This window comes from Ruditapes philippinarum, unplaced genomic scaffold (assembly GCF_026571515.1).
Source record: "Ruditapes philippinarum isolate M1 unplaced genomic scaffold, ASM2657151v2 ctg4666_1_1_1_1, whole genome shotgun sequence".
NCBI classification, from domain to species: Eukaryota; Metazoa; Mollusca; class Bivalvia; order Venerida; family Veneridae; genus Ruditapes; species Ruditapes philippinarum.
The window spans coordinates 87,124-105,835 of record NW_026861908.1 but is presented as its reverse complement, the minus strand read 5'-3'; the positions used below and the strand labels follow the sequence as shown (position 1 = coordinate 105,835).

The 18,712-nt window shown below is 32.1% G+C and overlaps 2 protein-coding genes across 4 annotated transcripts; one reads left to right on the top strand and one right to left on the bottom strand.

The window, feature by feature from the left end:
* Window positions 1-345: 345 nt before the first annotated feature.
* LOC132717316 (four-domain proteases inhibitor-like) lies at window positions 346-7,497 on the bottom strand. 2 transcript variants are annotated; one of them, XM_060700750.1, is made up of 4 exons: window positions 7,340-7,497; window positions 5,796-5,919; window positions 1,090-1,281; window positions 346-461 (listed from the first exon to the last, which is right to left on the bottom strand). In XM_060700750.1, the coding sequence occupies exons 1-4, from the start codon at window positions 7,398-7,400 to the stop codon at window positions 383-385; spliced, it is 456 nt and encodes a 151-aa protein (XP_060556733.1). In that variant the 5' UTR covers window positions 7,401-7,497; the 3' UTR covers window positions 346-382. The 2 variants fall into 2 exon arrangements, with proteins under 2 accessions (XP_060556733.1, XP_060556734.1); XM_060700751.1 differs by having other exon boundaries at window positions 5,796-5,916; window positions 7,340-7,492.
* A 2,927-nt stretch (window positions 7,498-10,424) lies between these two features.
* Window positions 10,425-16,488, top strand: LOC132717319 (uncharacterized). 2 transcript variants are annotated; one of them, XM_060700757.1, is made up of 4 exons: window positions 10,425-10,578; window positions 14,748-14,853; window positions 15,655-15,855; window positions 16,361-16,488. In XM_060700757.1, exons 1-4 carry the CDS (start codon window positions 10,542-10,544, stop codon window positions 16,425-16,427), a joined length of 411 nt encoding a protein of 136 aa, XP_060556740.1. In that variant the 5' UTR covers window positions 10,425-10,541; the 3' UTR covers window positions 16,428-16,488. The 2 variants fall into 2 exon arrangements, with proteins under 2 accessions (XP_060556740.1, XP_060556741.1); XM_060700758.1 differs by lacking the exon at window positions 14,748-14,853 and adding an exon at window positions 12,514-12,616.
* The last annotated feature ends 2,224 nt before the right edge of the window (window positions 16,489-18,712 follow it).

The following is an 18,712-nucleotide window of genomic DNA, read 5'->3' as shown; positions in this document are numbered from 1 at the left end:
AGATGGATAACATGTATGAAAGGCAAGCAACAGTCTTTTCCAGCGCTACTGCCTTTTCTTATTGTGCCAGTTTACAGTACATTTAGGTTCTTTTTTGTAAAATATTTGCGAGTTTTAGATAAGTTTCTAGACCTCAAACAGTTTTGATCATCACCTCTCATTTACTAAATACTATATAAATAATCCAACCGAACATCTTTATTTAATCAAAGTTTATAATACTACATTATCATTTGTGCCTTAGTGAAAGAAATTATGATAAGGAGGATCTTAAAATTATTCCGTGTTATTCATTAAAGTAACAAATAATAACAACAAAAACAACAACTACGACAACAACAATCGTAAGTTTTGATTAGTTTAATTTAGTTCAAAACAGGTGTTAACCACTATGAGTACATTCTCCGAAGTGATTCAGATATAAATTGTGATTGCTGCACCTTGCCTTCTCAAAGTGGCATCTGAAATATAGATCAACATGATATTAAGTGCTCATGTAACCATTGATAACATCGAAAATTAAAAAAGGCCTACATTTTTTGCTATGAAATCAGCCTTTACTTCTTGACTGCTGCTGAAATGTGAAGTTAGCCGTCTAGAATAGCTGCCTGGAAGGCAAGCAGCCTAGGGACAGATATAAACAAAATACGGAATCGGTCAAGAACGAAATTTTATCATTTTCTACGGACATTTGTTTGCTAAGAAATGATGAAATTCTTTACTGCTGTACAGTGAAATGAGGAGTCTGACAGACTAGCAGCCTTAAGTAAAGTGTCTGATATCAAAAAAATAAATACGAAAACGTTCAAATAAATTACAATTGTTCTTTTAGCACAAGCTTATTTGCTATATATGAAATGAACTTTGAACTCTATGCTACGGAAATAAAAAGCACCATAGCAGCTTGTTAGCCTAGCAGTATATCAAATGGTTTTTTTGAAGAAAAGTAAATACCGTGACTGAATCGAGGCCTTTTCAAAATTACTTATATTGATCATACGGCATTTATTTTCAAAATAAATCTTAACGTTCTTATTTTAATGAATTTTAAAATGTTTGTTATAATTTACTACTATATAGTCATCTTACACGTTAGTATAAGTTACGCCATTCGTGCCGCAGTACTTTATGCTACTTCTGAAGGTTGAGCAATCCATTAGCAGTAGAGATTCGCATGCTATACCAAGAACAATTTCTTGCTCGACTTTCTCATGGTCACATGGTCCCGCTTTCTCTATCGACAACGACGGGTGAAGGCAAACGTCCTTAGAAAACTCGCAACTTTAAAGAGTAAATATCTATAAATATTAGACTATACAATGGTTGCAAATTACAATTGTAATAATTTAACATTGTGACAACAAATATGCTATATCAGTTTCTATGAATAATCATGAAATATAAGAAATATTTCAATATACAGTTGACGACCATTTTCTTTAAATGAAATGTTGTCATTTGACAAAATGTCGTTGTCAACACGATATCTTTTTAACTAAATTCTTTGAAGACAACATTCTTTTTTTGACAACATTTCTTAGAAAAGCTATCAATGTTTGCTAAATGTGTTCGTTCGTATGGTGTCTTTGTCGACAAGCAGTCATTTTGGCTAAACGTGTTTGTTTGTTTGTCAACTGTCATTTCGTTTCTATGTATTAATAAGTAAGATGTTTTTTGTTGACACTTTTTATTTTAGCTGAATGTGTTCATTAGTAAGATGTCTTTGTTGACTGCTTTTATTTCAGCTGAATGCTTTCATTAGTAATATGTCTTTGTTGACAACTTTTATCTTTGCTGAATATGTTCTTTAGTAAGATTCTTTGTTGATTTGTTTGTGTTTGTTTTTAGGTTTTACGTCACATCAACAAAGTATAGGTCATATCGCGACGTTCCAGCTTTTACTGGTGGAGGAAACCTCAGGTGCCCTTCCGTGCATTGTTTCAGACACCTGAGTAGAACCACCGACGTTCCGCAAGCTAGCTGGATAGCTTCCTCACATGAAAGAATCCAAAGTCCCTATCGGGATTCGAACCTACAGCGGTGAGTGGCAAGTGGTTTGAAGTCAACGACCTTAACCACTCGGCCACGGACGCCCCATGTCTTTGTTGACAACGTTTATATTTGCTGAATGTGTTCATAAGTAAGATGTTTTTGTTGACAACTTTAATTTAAGCTTAATGTGTTCATTACTAAGATGTCTTTGTTGACTACTTTTTATTTTAACTGAATGTGTTTATGATTAAGATGTCTTTATTGACAACTTTTTTTAGCATAATGTGTTCATTAGTAAGATGTCTTTGTTGACAACTTTGATTTTTGCTGAATGTGTTCATTAGTTAGATGTCTTTGTTGACTACTTTTATTTTAGCTGAATATGTTCATTAGCGAGATGTCTTTGTTGACAACTTTTCTTTGAGCTTAATGTATTTATAGGTTAGATGTCTTTGTTGACTACTTTTATTTTTGCTGAATGTGTTCATTAGTAAGATGTCTTTGTTGACTACTTTTTATTTTAATTGAATGTGTTTATGATTAAGATGTCTTTATTGACATTTGTTTTAGCATAATGTGTTCATTAGTAAGATGTCTTTGTTGACAACTTTGATTTTTGCTGAATGTGTTCATTAGTTAGATGTCTTTGGTGACTACTTTTATTTCAGCTGAATATGTTCATTAGTAAGATGTCTTTGTTGACTACTTTTATTTTAGCTGAACATGTTCATTAGTGAGATGTCTTCGTTGACAACTTTTCTTTGAGCTTAATGTATTTATAGGTAAGATGTCTTTGTTGACTACTTTTATTTTTGCTGAATGTGTTCATTAGTAAGATGTCTTTGTTGACTACTTTTATTTTAGCTGAATATGTTCATTAGTGAGATGTCTTTGTTGACAACTTTTCTTTGAGCTTAATGTATTTATAAGTAAGATGTCTTTGTTGACTACTTTTATTTTTGCTGAATGTCTTCATTAGTAAGATGTCTTTGTTGACCACTTTTATTTTAGCTGAATGTTTTCATTATTAAGATGTCTTTGTTATTTTTTTAGCTGAATGTGTTCATTAGTAAGATGTCTTTGTTGACAAATTTTCTTTTATCTGAATGTATTTATAGGTAAGATGTCTTTGTTGACTACTTTTATTTTAGCTGAATGTGTTCATTAGTAAGATGTCTTTGTTGACAAATTTTCTTTTATCTGAATGTTTTTATAGGTAAGATGTCTTTGTTGACTACTTTTATTTTAGCTGAATGTTTTCATTAGTAAGATGTCTTTGTTGACAACTTTTCTTTTAGTTAAATGTATTTATAGGTAAGATGTCTTTGTTGACTACTTTTTTTGCTGAATGTGTTCATAGGTAATATGTATTTGTTGACAACTTTTATCTTTGCTGTATGTGTTCATTAGTAAGATGTCTTTGTTATCAACTTTTATTTTTGCCGACTGTGTTCATAACTAAGATTTTTTTGTTGATTACTTTTTGTTTAAACTGAATGTGTTCATTATTAAGATGTCTTTGTTGCAGCTTTCTTAGCTTAATGTATTTCTTAGTAAAATGTCTTTGTTGACTACTTTTATTTTTGCTGAATGTGTTCATTAGTAAGATGTCTTTGTTGACTACTTTTATTTTAGCTTAATGTATTCATAAGTTGGACATCTTTGTTGACAACTTTTATTTTAGTTTAATATGTTCATAAGTTGGATGTCTTTGTTAACAACTTTTATTTTAGCTTAATGTGTTCATTTGTAAAATGTCTTTGTTGACAAATTTTATTTTAGCTTAATGTGTTCATTAGTTGACAACTTTTATATTTGCTGTAATTCGTTTTTGTTGAGAACTTTAATTTTTACTTAGTGCGTTTGCTTGAAGATGTTTTTGTTTACAACTTTTATTATCGCTAAATTTGTTCCATAGCAAAATATCTTTGTTGAACATTGTTATCTTTACTAAATGTGTTCGGTTGTAAGTTGGTTTTGTTGACAACTTTCATTTTCACTGAATATGTTCATAAGTTAGATGTTTTTATTTAACGAGCTGTCATTTTGGCAAAATATATTTGGATGTCATTCTTCATGTTCTTTACAAAATTCCTTTATGGCTTAACGCATTGTTGACAAGATGTCTTTCTCGGCAACATTTATTATGGCTAAATGTGTTCCTTAGTAAGACTTTTTGATGACACTAAAATTAATATATTGATTTGTATAATGTCTTTGTTGGCAAACTGTCATTTTGGCTAAATGCTTCCATTAGTTAGATGTTTTTTTTGACAAATGTCATTTGACTAAATGTACTCGTAAGTAAGATTTCATTGTTGATAACTTTTATTTTAGCACAACGTGTTCGTTAGTAAGATGTTTTTGTTTACAACTGTTATTTTACTTAATTTGTTTTACTAAATGTGCGTGTTTGTAAGATTTTTTTTTGTTGACAAGAAGTCAGTGTTGATGGCCATTGACATTTTAGTTAAAATTTAATCTTTGTCAGTAAGATGTTCTTGTGGACAAAAATTGTAGTTTATAAAGATTCTTTTGGTGACAAGAATTGTTCATTTTTGTTGACCTGAGCTACTTTGACTGGACGTCTTGATTGATGAGATATGGTTGTAGACGACAAGTTTTGTTGACAAGTGATGACTGGAGGTGTGATTTTAAAAGAAGTCTTTTAAGCGGCGGTATTTCAAAATCAGTAATTTATATGATGGAACATATCTCTAGGATTTGTGGTAAAGGTGAAGTGTTTGGTCTTTCCATTTATGGTCTTGTCAAGGTTATGCTATATTTATAAAACAGCATGTTGCCCTAAAGGGAGAAAAAGGCAAAATTTTCATTTCTTCGTTTTGATTTTTTCATTCTTAATTCTGTAAATGCCCTCGAAATAAATACACTAGGCAGTCAAAGGAACAACACTTTTCTCCTTAGAAAGAATGAAACGGTGTTTCCTAATTTGTCCCAGGTGGGTCAGGTTAGAGCGTTAAGATTCCACAATAGTTGTCACGGTGAATTTTGGAAACGTTAAAGAACATGTCAAATGATTTAGGTTTGTTTCAATCATACAATATCCACAACATCTGTTATTGTAACTTTCACGGTTTGTTCAAGTCACTTGACTAGTTCTAAAAATATTCGGTGATTCTGATGGCGTCTTAATTTCGTTCAACATATATAGATATATTTACGCTACCAACCTAAAATAGAGGTTAACCCAAGGTTACAATGCATTCATATAATCAAAGCACAGATGGCGCTGAATTTGTTTGGATCTCAGAATGTCAGAAAGGTGAAGGTTGTGAGATTATAAACCAATTTGTGTTTGTACAGTGCCACCAATGCTGTTTCCAGTGTTGTAACTGTAGTAAATTGGCTTTAAGGCCAATTGCAATGTTTATTTGACTTAAACAATTTTTTTTAAAAAAAAGAAAGAAAAAAAAAGATATTTTGTTCACGGTAAACCTGTTGTTTACGCTGATGTAAATAATCATGGAGCCTAATGTAAGCATGTATCTGTAAAGAATTACACAATATTAGAAATCTTCGACTAATCGGGAACTATTTTTTCTTTCCCGTGAAGGTTTTAAAATTAATGCGCCTGTCATTTGCCAATCTTTACACATTGATCTCACCTTAATTTTTCGGCGATAGTGTACATGTAAAGGGAAGTAACCGCTTCGAGAAGTTCGGACTTCTTTCGGTATTTGCAAATAAGAGAATCAGGGTCTGAAATTTCGCTACCATTATTTGTTTGGTCTGACGACCCATGTTGTCAAGGTTAAAATGTTGTTATTTTATAACATACTTACTGGTTTGCGTAAGTTACTTTATTTGTGCCACATAATGTTCCAGTTGCATGATGAGTACAGTTTAGGTTGACCATATAAACACAAAGATCGGAGCTGTTTACCAGCACAAAGCCGGATGACACTGCTGATGATGTAGAAAACAACAGTTAATAAAACAACAACAACAATAATAATAATAATAACAACAACAATAATACTAATAATAATGAAAACAGTAACAAAACAATATCAATGTGAACCATTTTAACTTTACATTGATCATTGCTTAATGGATTTTTTATCATTATTTTATTATCATTATTAAATGTTTATTATTATTTATACACATGTTTAATGTTTGTTTAATGCACTAAATGTAACAAACTTAGGCGTGATAAATTGTAACTTTTTTGTAAAAATTTAAAACTTTGATAACTCAGATGTAAAAGCTATGCGGAAAAAGGCACATTGTAGACGCAGGTCTATTTTTCATCATCGGTTAATCACGGTATATATTCCGTACATATTCGAATGATGGCCCCGGTCAAATTTATTAATAACACAGACATGGTGTTTTGAAGTCACTGAAAACTTCCGATATTTTCTGTCATTGTAATTTGTTCTTGTTTAAGTGTAGGAATTGAGCAGTATGTTTGGGTTTTTACCCGAAACTGACTCTCCTTATGGAGGCGAAACAGTTAAAAATCAAGCATTGACAGTTGGCGAAACTTTGGATAAATTTTGTGAAAAATCTTAAGGTATGACAGGCAGTTTATTTGACATTTTTGAAAAAGCCATTGATTGCACAGTGTCTTAATATAAGTAGTGATATTTCTTATTAAAGAAATCAGACGAATTCTGGAATATCCTGCAACGTCATCAAAATGATCCATATTAGTATATTTCAGGTGTGATTTTTGTTGGGTGGGGGTAAATATGAACTGCTGTCAGGAGCAATGCATGCAAACTATAATTATTTTATTCAATTTATGTCATATATTCTTGAATAATGCTGTACAACTGGTTATCTGCCTGTTAAGTTACACTAAAAAATTGCTCAGTTTGAGGTTCCCTGTCCCCTTTATCAAAATACCCTTACTTACTGCATTTTCTAGATAATGTAGTATGTACGGAATATATATCGTGGGTAACCGGCCTGGTCTTTCTGTAGTGTCATATAAAAATACCAAATGTCTGTCAAAAGAAACTAACTACATGCAGGTAATATGAACCAAATGGTGTATGAACATGATAAAGGATAGAAAGTGCTCTTCATCACGCTTCCTAATGAATAAGATAAATCTTCCAAATTATACGTTTCAAATAGATAAGAAAAATCTGAATACGAAATCCTCAAATACTATAATGGAGGGTATGTATAATGTAATATAATAATTTAAAATGTACATGCTATACAACATAATTGATCAGAAATGAGTGTTATGTATACTTTTTTATAATTAACAAGTCGACATTTAATCAAATTATTAACAACGTCTTATACTTTTAAATAACTTTGAATTTAATGAACGTATCTCATTAGATAATGACATATATGTACTCACAGATCGTTATCAAAAACGTAAGCAGTTGCATAAACTTTCCACTTTCGTGTAAATATGACATTTTGTGTCGTGAAATATCATTTCAAATTCATCTAATATTATATATAGAATCATAAACTGATAAGAAACCGGTTTGAAGTTATGAAAGATTTCATTGCTCTAAATAATCGAAAACTAGACTGGCCTCATATCAGATGAAATACTATTAAAAACAATCCAAAACTTTTAAAACTATGTGATGATCAACCTTTTTTTAAAGTATAATAATTCAACGTTATTTACATTAAAAGGAGATACATGCAAAATTTTCACTTCTTTGTTTTTGTATTTTTCATTCATTATGCTGCAAATGGCCTCAAAACAAATACACTGGGCAGTCACAAAACTTTCTCCTTATAAAGAAGAAATTGTTGGTTTCCTAACTTGACCCACGTGGGTCAGGTTAGAGCGTTAAGATTTCACAATAGTTGTCAAAGTGAACTCTGGCAATGTTAAAGAAGATGTCAAGTAAAAGCCACAGACTTGTTTCAATTATACAATATCCACAATATCTACTATTGTAACTTCCAGGGTTTGTTCAAGTCACATGACTTGTTTTAAAACTACTCGGTGATTCAGTCAGTGTCAACATTTCGTTCAACATATATAGATATATTTACACTTTAAAACAAACCCAAAATATATAGAATTTATACAAAAATTCAAGCTGGGACTTTACAAACATGTCATTTTAGCTTGATTTGTGTCATTTCAATATTTTTGTCATTAATCTGCCTGAATATCCCTTTTAAGAATGTTAACCTTTTTTATTATGATCGACTATATACGGTGTATTATTATAGAATCTGAGTAAGATGTGGATAATATAATATAGGAAATATGAGTTAAGTTTGTGGTGTTGATGAGAAACCTTTTGTGGTTTTATTGACAACAATTATCCTGAAATAGCACGGCATTATATAACATGAATTTATAATACCACGGTTTTATAAACTCGTATCGTACAAGGCGTTACCTTTGACTTTATGGGCTCTTATTTTTCAATCATTTATTTGTTTTCTTTAATTTCCTTATCAATAACTAATGATTTTAGTGGTTAGCCTGCCCATGCCCTTGTGCCTGTTTTTGTTTTGGGGTCCTCCTAGGCTCCTTGCCACTGGCTCTTGTTGCTGGGTCGGGAAGGGGTTGCGTTCATTGAACGCCGCCTTTCCTCGTTGATCTTGTTTATCATATTTTATGTACTCGTACCATGGGTTTAAATCTCTTATTCCATCCCCCTATGCCAGAAATCTTAGAAACACACAATTAAAAGACCTGTCCTCTCCCAATTCTGGTTTGGTGCCTTCTTGATACCCTGCTGTTGTTGTGGCCGGGGTGTGTCGGGGACTGCGTAACCTGTGAACGTTGCCTTTAAACGCGCTACAAAAATGATTATTCTGGACAAACAAAGTGAACAAATGATTTGAGATTTTGCACACAAGCTATTGGTATTGACCTACAACAGATTTATTTTTCAATCTAAAACACTTTTTCAAGTGCTGCCGTGTCTAAAGATCCAGTAGAGTTCCTTTAAATGTTGCATGTACTCAGTACTAAATCAGATTCTCTGAGGACCATTGCTATAAATGCGGGTATTTAATTGTCATAATAGAACTATCAACCGATTGTAGGTTTTGACAATGATGTAATTACAGTTACCACCTTACCAGGTGTTTCACTTTAGCTTTCACAACATGTTTCTTCATACCGATTAAGAATGACCAACTCAACAATTTTTTTATTACAGTTTCATCTTTGTTACTAATGAAAATGTGTAAAACATCCGCTCATATTGTTGTTTTTTGTATATCTTACATAGAAAAATCCATCATGGATATGTATAAAGTAAACATCCGCCAAAAATGCCCATATCAAGTGCCACACAAGAACCACCCCATACCAGAGCCATGCCAGCCCTTACCCCACCAGAAGTGCCGAGAGAGAGGCGCGCCTGAAGACCAGGCCAAACCCGACATCAGATGATCCAGGCTAATGAGGCTATCACACACAACAACCATTCAAAGGAATATGATCGCCTGACACATACCGTATCTTCTACTTTATTTTCAATAAAATCATAAATAGCCCGTTGGCATTTTATGTATTAATATGCACATCGACGTTCTGACTTGTCATATGATAATTAAACCTGCATATGATTGTTCCAATAAATTAAAATCTATAAAAAGCGAGCATTTTAAAACAATTAAAAACGATTCTCATTTTAAGTATGTTCCTTGATACAGCTACGTTCAAAATCTTTGAAAAAAAGATTAAACAGAACAAAAAGTAAAAGGAAAAATTAATAAAAGTGCCAATATTTCGGCAGTGTACATCGTTCTTAGAAGAAACCAATTTCATATAGTTCATCGAAATGATTATACACATTTTGGTGAACCATATATTGGTCTCCTGTGATTGAATATTATCATTGTATCATTCCCAGAAATTCTCATATGCAGTATCAGATTTGTTATGTACATTATATAATTTATCCCTTCCAGACAATATATCAAAACATTGATGATGTTGCAAGTGATGATAACGTGATTATCCCTAGTACCATTTTGTTAAGATGTTTAACTTAAAACATCGCTGGCTTATATTGAATACTCGTTAATGCTAAAAATGAAATCCGATTTATTAAACAAATTACCAAGTTGATACCCTTGGTTCTTTACACAACTAAATTGAAAAATGGAAACTATGTTGTTTGAACCGGAATCTTTTAACCAATTGTTCCATCTTCAATGATAAATTATATAATGTATACGGCATGATTTTAAAAGTTGGAGAATGAGTGTTTCAGCTTATGTATCAAAATGATATATAGGGTTATTTAACGGTTGCCTTTTATTCATGAGCTTATTTTTACTTTGTTTCCAATGTTAAAAAGAAACTAAGCTTCACTAATATATAAAGAAGGTAGAGAAGACAACTCTTTTCAAAATCAATTTCAGTATGTAAGATCATATTATCAATAAAATATTTAAATGTCAACAAACCAAATGTTACCTAAATGTGCTGATAAATTTTAAGATTGTGCCATTTAAAGAGCTAGTCGTGACTTTCAACATGTCTCTTATCTCTTGGGAACAGTGGATGTGAACTCAGTTTTGACAATATTTTCAACGTTATTACATCTTGGTTTTATACTACAAAAATGTTTTGTGTTGGTTTTCTATTTGTTTTGGCAATCGGTAAGTTTAATTCTAGAGTTCTTTTAATATGATGATTCTTGGTTTACAAAGCATCTTTTAAATTGTTTAAATATGTAACATAAATGAGCCGCGTCACGACAAAACCAACATAATTGGTTTGCGACCAGCATCCGCGCAGTCTGATCAGGATCAATGCTGTTCGCTATCAGTTTCTCTATAGGGTTTGGAAGCGAACAGCATGGATCCTGATCAGACTGCGCAGGGTGCGCAGGATGGTCTGGATTCATGCTGGTCGCAAACCCATTGTGTTGGTTTTGTCGTGACGTGGCTCATTTTGACACCAAAAATCAAAGAATGAGAGACACGTATTCTTGCGGGCTGGCCTGACTCTATAATGGTGTCAAAGCCAAGAGATTCTTTGGTTTTAGCGACTTTAAATTTAAAAAATGAGTCATGTCTCGGACAAAAAGAAACGTTTTGAAATATTTACAATGATAATCTAGTGATGTCTGCATTTATATTTAACCCATGACAAATAAAGCTTTAAATTATTTTGTTATTACATACGTCATAAATTGTTTCATGATCAATGCTTTTTGTTTCCTGTGAAACCTTTAACCATGAAGAATGTTTATACAAGGAAATCATCTAAAAGTGTACATAGCTTTATTTGAAAATGTATTTTTTGTAGATATGTACAAATCAAATTATTGAATTGCCTAAAAAAAGGTTGATCTTGATGAATGCATTTTAAATATATGTTGGTATGTTGATATGTTTTTTTTTTTCATAATGAAAAAAAGATAATACATCATTATCTAAGTACTCCATGATTAAATAACTTTCCATTTCAAAGAGTCAAACTGACACAATTATTGTGGTTCATGATTATAATGGTGCTTATTGACTTATATAAAACAGAAATACAAATGTAGTGACCTTTTATTGTGCTCAATAATTATCAGCCTATGTCGGTTATATTTACTATATAAATGAATCATGATATATCATCACACATTGGATTTATAAATTGAGAGAACTACTTTAGCTTTATATAATTCTATGAAAATAGCTTGAATAATGAAACTTATGTAAACTATATTGATCCATCTAACAATCAGAGAAATCGATTTGTTTATGAAAATAACCTTTTATTGTACATTTCTGCAATTGTCATGATTATGTTCAAGTTTACAGCTTTGTGCTTGCTTTCCAATAGCAGTCGCTTAAATTTGTACGTTTTCAACCAAAAAATGCTTATTGTCACGACAGTGATGTTGCTGTGATACATTTTCACATTGCGGATCAAGCAAACATCGCTGATGAAATAATTTGCTGATACTTACTTACTCAATATATGTATTGACAAAACATAAAATTTCTTTCAACAATGTATTCAAAGCTCTTTTTAGCTAGTTGCTATGCATTTTTATACGGTTCATTAATACTAATCTTTACGTTAATATACTGTTTCTTCTGCATAAAAGGGACAAAAATGAAAAATGATGACCATGTAGATACCACAAAATTGCGTTAATACAGATATCACATTTACAGTGATACTCGAACAAATAGCTGCAACCATGTATGTAAATTTCCAATTAGTACTTATCAATGCGTTTTTATGCTTTTGCTTATTTAAGGCAATGACGTCAATACATCATGTAATAGCTTCATCCCTTGCTTCAAGCTTATCCTTTCTTACAGCTTTGCCGTTTCCCAGTCTTGTTTCTGCAGATTATTGTGCTCATATCTTTTCAAAAGATTGTGCTTTTGTTGCTGACCTTACCGTTGTTTGCGGAACCGACGGAAAGACGTACAGAAACAGGTAGAGTAGTCTCCCTTGATGACCTCATTTTAATTTTTGTTAGCAGTTACATCGACGGCACAAGTTTTAAATGTGCGGCTATGGTGTAACAAGTGAACACTGGTTTGTAGTTTGAAATTCTCTTTCGAAAGCTATTTTACTTCCAGGTCTCGTTCATGGCGATGTTTGTTCGTACGTGAACACACGAGACTGCAAGACAGTGCCGGCAGAGATTCTATGCGGAACTAATGGAGTATCATATGACAACAAGTTTGTATTAAATTGCTTTATATTTTCTTTCTCCTTTCCATGTTCCTGTCAGAGAAAAACAGCACCCTAGCTTAAGCAGAATTCAACATTTAAATACAAAAATGGCGAAACTTTGAATTTAGAAACATCCACAGATATGTTCATACGTATGCGGTTATCATGGAACCTTCAATATGACACATAAGTGTCATTCCATTTAAAGCCGCGTAGGCCCCAAGTAAAAAGAAATTGTGTGCCCAAAACGAGAAAACAATGGGCGGAACTAAATGAAATGGAATTTTGAAAGGGGATCTGAGGTTATGAAGCCTGAATATCACAGACAAGACGTCAAGTTTGTCTATGTTTAGTTCTCAAGCTTTCAAAATATCAATATTCAACACTTGTTCTAGTATTATTTTGCTTGTATAACAAAGTATTCTCCTGGCATCCATAGCGTTCAAGGGTAGTACTTTTATAGATAGATATAAATCGTATAGAAAATATACGAAACATTAAGGATTATGCGTATTAAGTATTACATCGGCAGCATATATTAAATTTTGCAATATTAAAGAAAAATTGATCAGATCTGGAATTGTTTCATATCACAGTAGAATAATGTTTGTGTCATCATAAACATTTTGTCCTTTTTTATGCTAATATTGAATATTCAGGTTTTTTTTACCAACATAACAAATGTCTTAAATATTTCTGTTTAATTCGTATAGGTTTTTAATGTTTTTCGTAAGTATTAATTTATGAACCGGAAAGGCGTTTGACTTAGGGATTTTGCTTTTACCTATTCACTATGAAAGACCAAAATTGTGATAGAACATTTTCTGTCGTATATATCTTTCAATATAATGGACGTAACTACGTGCATCTATATACCGAAATATGCAATTTAACCACACGTCAACAGTGCAAAGTTAGTCTTTACCTGCCGTAAGTCAAAACTTTTGTAATGTTTTTAGGTACTGTCATCCCGTTGACCCTTAATTTTTATGACAAATTTTCTTCTTTTATATACATTGGCTACCTATGCAGTTACCATATCGCTATTTAATGGTACCATTTATCAAAAGAAATGATGCACTCGTTTTCTTGTGAAAATGACACACTTGTTTGCAATGAAAAACAAATACTATTATAAGTGAAAAGTGATATTACAATGTTCATTAAATATTCCAAGGTTAAAAAGGGTCTATTTTTCATCTTATCTTTTTTAATTGAGACTTGCTGTCTGATATTTATCAAGTTCACGAAGCCTTACAAAATTCGTCGTTTTCATACAGAAAGGTAAGACTTAATTACCACTGAAAGATAATCGGTCCTTGTGACAGACCTTGTAATATTTTACTCTGGATTTGGCTTATTTCTTAAATGGAAGAGTTTTGTTAAACTTGATACAAAAAGAACCACCTTTGTACTTCTCAGAAAAATACTTTAAGCACACACTAAGCGGCTTTTACAAAAGGTAAAATCTGTCAATACTAGAATAGCTTTAGATTAGCCTAAAAGCGAATTGTTGGACACTGTTTGAGCCGCGTCACGACAAAACCAACATAATGGGTTTGAGACCAGCATGGATTCAGACCATCAGGATCCATGCTGTTCGCTTCCAAACCCTGTAACAAGTAGAGAAACTAATAGCGAACAACATGGATCCTGATCAGACTGCGCGGATGCACAGGCTGGTCTGGATCCATGCTGGTCGCAAACGCATTATGTTGGTTTTGTCATGGTGCGGCTCATTTAATGAAAATGCACTGAGCCATATAATTACACCAACAAAGGTAACCTAAAGGGTGATTTGCTAGTACGATTTGCTATTGCAATGCTTCGCAGCTTTTTTGTCCAAACACACTATCTTTAGCATCGGAATTTAAAGCCGAAAGCATAGTATTTAGCTTCATTCTAATTTAACATTCCTATATGGATTTAAATTCCTGATAATGTCATTCGGATGTTCACATAAATACAAAAAAGTTAGTTTCTTTCAATATAACAAACACATTTTCCACAGGTAAAAGGTAAGTTAATTTCCAAATTGCTTTCCTGTTTGTTGCCGCTGTGCTTTTGTTTCGAGGTCAAGAAGGAAACAATGATACAAGGTAACACCGTTAATTGCCGGCAAAATAATCATTTCCAGGCATCGCACAAGGAGATTTATGCGACTTTGTCTTTGATAAGGACTGTGCGTTCTTGTTTGACACGGTACATGTTTGTGGAACGAATGGAGAGTCATACAGGAACACGTTAGTCTCGTTTTAATATTCGTATACAATAATTTCTGTCATTGCAAGTTTCTTCTCGTATTTGTTATAAACTTCTTATAGTTTGTTAAGTAGTTGCGCAACATAGGACGAAAATTCAGAAACGTTTTGACGCTTTTTTATTTGAGTTTTTAAAATGAAGTACCCTTCTAATACTTGCCCAATTTCATATATAGGCTATGGGGATCATTACTTTACTTGAATGACACACTAATGACTGTTATCGAATGTAAGATAAGGCTGCCAAAGTTCGTGATTGAAGAAGACATAAAGCTCCGCTCTGTAAACTTTATGAATGAATAATACAAAGTAAAACATCGTTTATGTTAGCCGTGAAATGTCATGGCGCTAAAGTAAGCGATCTTAATCACGTTGCAATTAAGTGAGTCCTATTAACTTTCCTTTAGGTCTTTAACATGAATTTTGAACTAATATTCTAATTATAGGAACGCTATACGATCAGAGTAAAATCTGAACAAAACGTATTTCAAATTTAGCATATTTATTAAAAAATACCTTTTACATGAATTTAATTGTTTAAAAAAATTATGTGTAGTGTAGTGCGGAAACATCATGTATTTGTTTGATTCAATCATTGTACAATTTTGTATTCACAAACATTGAACTGCATTACTATTATTTTATTTTGTACTTGTAGAATTTGTTAAAAAGGGCACTTTCACAGATAAAAAAAGTCATGTAAATTAGTATACCACTGTCGTCGCAAGATCAATTTATGAAAAAGAAAATTTGTGTTACATCAACGTTTTTTTTCTATTCAAGCTGTTTCTTGGCCAAGGCTTATTGTGCTGACAATACAATTCATAAAGCACACGACGGCGCATGCGCAACATCAACCACACCCTCACCGGTACATGGAAGTCAGATTGCCCTTGATATTTTCTGCTTGGACTTGATTTATATTACATGTCCTTCTGGTGGAAGTAAAATCTGTGGAAGCGATGGGACATTCTACGAAAATATGTACGCCTATTTTAATTTTTAGAAATTTGAAATAATTCAGATTTCAAATTGAGCAGCTTTTCCCTTTAAATAAATCTAAGTTCTTATGTTTGCATTAAAATAGATCTATAGTAACATCTTGACATTCAAACAAATGTCTATTATTCGGTAATATCGAAATCTAGATGTCTTTATCTGAAGGCTTTGGTAGTATCATCTTATACTGTTTAGTCTTCAGAAAAGATGAAACATACTTTTTCATACTTGATCAATAATGAATCCAGTGCTGTTTTAAAATCTTATTTTGCTGTTTCTAATTCTCCATTGAAGTGTTCTTATAACACGATCAAACGATAATACATAATCATGTATTTAAGTCTTCATATGCCAATATCTAGTACCAGTGTAGTTATTTATCTTATACAAAATATTGGGTTGTGATGCAAAAATAACAACATGGTGTAGCCTTCTGACCTTCAATTGGTTTAGTATCTATATATTGTTTTTGTTGTTGTTGTTTTTTCAGATGTGAATTTGACAAAGCTCGTTGTTTCCACAGAACTCTCCAAGACAACGGTATCAACTGCTCTTAAATGATTTAAGAATCTTTAAGATATTGGCTGTTAACAGAAATAATTAAATTTATTACACATGCTTTAGTTATTATTTCAATATTTGAACTGCTACAAGAATTACTTTCTTGATTTATAGTTCCCATTTGTTGTAGTTTCCATTCATTGTAGCTTCAATTTATTGTAGCTCACATGTTCTTTAAATATCATTATGTGAGCCACGTCACGACAAAATCAACGCAATGCGTTTGCGACCAGCATGGATCCAGACCAGCCGGCGCATCCGCGCAGTCTGATCAGGATCCATGCTGTTCGCTTACAAACCCTATTACAAGTAGGGAAACTGATAGCGAACATTATGGATCCTAAACAGACTGCGCGGATGCGCAGGCTGGTCTGGATTCATGCTGGTCGCAAACGCACTATGTTGGTTTTGTCGTGACGCGGCTCATGTAGTACTGCTTTTCCAGAATGTCAAGAAAGCAACATATGTGTATATAAGCCCTGTGAATTGTCTGAAAACGAACGGCGTAAACTGACTTTTTTTCTAAAGAAGCAATGAAAGGAGTTCGAATTATTGAGCTCTTATTGCATTCATTTAACTAAAAAGTATATGCACTGTAAAATATTTAAAACATTTGGTATGTGGATTATTAAAGCAGAATGATACCTGATTCAATTTTCATGAGAAATTAAAAAATATATTCAAAAGTATAATATTCTAAATTGAACAAAGAAAGTACTAGTAATTTACACATTTCAAGCGGCACTACGACAAATCTACGACAATGACCAAAAAAGGCCATAATATGCAAACATAGCCCTCAGTACGTTTGTAACGGTGTTGAAATATGGTAATAAAAATTGCAAAATCAGTCAGTAATGAGTTATTTTTTATATTTGTAAAATTTTTTAACATTTTAAAAAAATCTTTAAAAAGATTTATTTCCTTGAAATATTTTGGCTTATTTTGAAAGCTGCTGTTTTTTTCAAAAAATGGAAAATTTAAATTTCGAAATAATGAAGTTTGGGCAAAATTTGAATCTAGACATCAAATTTTGAAAAATTTATATCAACTAAAGATACGAAATCTATCACCTTGCTAAGGTGCGCATTTTGAGCATTCAACACTTTTGTGAGCTTGAAAAAACTCGACACCTCGTAAAATGACTGATAGGCGTTTCAACGAGCACCGTTTTATCACCATCAAATGAAACGATGCTTAACATAGTCTTCCGTGTATTAAATTAAATATTCAAGATAACTGCGGAAAAATGCATAGCAACGGTATGAATCCGTTTTTCTGTATATTTTTTTCTCCTGCATGCAACTGATTGTTTTTTTAAAAGTAGCATTTTAATAACTTTTCAATAACCATCTTCAAATTAATACGTTAAATTTAATAATCACAAACTATGAAGTTAATGTTAAAAAAAAGAGGGTAAGCAGTCCACAAAAATGTCTAAGGGAAAAAAAACAGTAGTGCCTGAGAGCAATGGTCCAAAAAAAAATGTCTAGTCAAAATTTTAAAGGTTAATGAGTACTTTTATCGGTATTCTTTTAAAATAAACAGTATAGGCGGCTTAGAGAGCACTAAATGTGGGACAAAAAGGATTAGCGGGTAATAAAAGTTATAATGAAAAGAAAAATTAAGCTCAGCTTTTCAAGGGGAAGCTTAATTAGAACTAATTTCAATTTCAATCTAATGCAAACATTATGTTCCAGTTAAGAATTTTATAAAGAACTACCACACTACCAAATATTTAATTACACGTGGTTGTTGATATTTCATGTGGTTGCTATAGTATATCCTTGCAACTATCATATAGCGTCTTTACACATATAAAACATGTAAAAGTAGATAAATTGGGTACAAGTAACATATTTATAGGATACTATTTCATATCATTTTTGTTATCTATTTTATCTATAACTTCTATCAAAGTCACAAAGTAATAAAAATAGATCAGAGGAATTTAACTCATCCACAACTCATTCGAGTTTATTGGGGTTGTATTTCATGTATTCGATCGGTTTTTCTCCTAATTTATTCGAAGTCTGCAACCAAAATGTGCTTGAACAAGATATTTTTGTATATTGAACGTTATATTCGGACTTGCGAACTAAACCGTTTGTACATCATTGACAGAAACATATTTTGTTATTGTTAAATGCAGTTCAAAACTTACAAATTCGAACAAATTATGAGAAAAACCGACCAGAACAGTCACATGTCAAATTTCAAAATATCTACATGATTTGTTTATATCTTCAATAACTTCGTCAAAACAGAATCTAGGATACTG

Excerpts from the sequence above, each read along its gene's own strand:
- LOC132717316 (XM_060700750.1), bottom strand. The coding sequence starts at position 7,400 with ATGTCATATTTACACGAAAGTGGAAAGTTTATGCAACTGCTTACGTTT. Across the intron at positions 1,282-5,795 it reads AAAGTAACTTACGCAAACCA|TTGCGAGTTTTCTAAGGACG; the intron begins GTAAGTATGTTA and ends TACTCTTTAAAG. Across the intron at positions 462-1,089 it reads GGCGTAACTTATACTAACGT|ATGCCACTTTGAGAAGGCAA; the intron begins GTAAGATGACTA and ends TCTATATTTCAG.
- LOC132717319 (XM_060700757.1), top strand. The coding sequence starts at position 10,542 with ATGTTTTGTGTTGGTTTTCTATTTGTTTTGGCAATCG. Across the intron at positions 14,854-15,654 it reads GGAGAGTCATACAGGAACAC|CTGTTTCTTGGCCAAGGCTT; the intron begins GTTAGTCTCGTT and ends TTTCTATTCAAG. Across the intron at positions 15,856-16,360 it reads GGGACATTCTACGAAAATAT|ATGTGAATTTGACAAAGCTC; the intron begins GTACGCCTATTT and ends TTGTTTTTTCAG.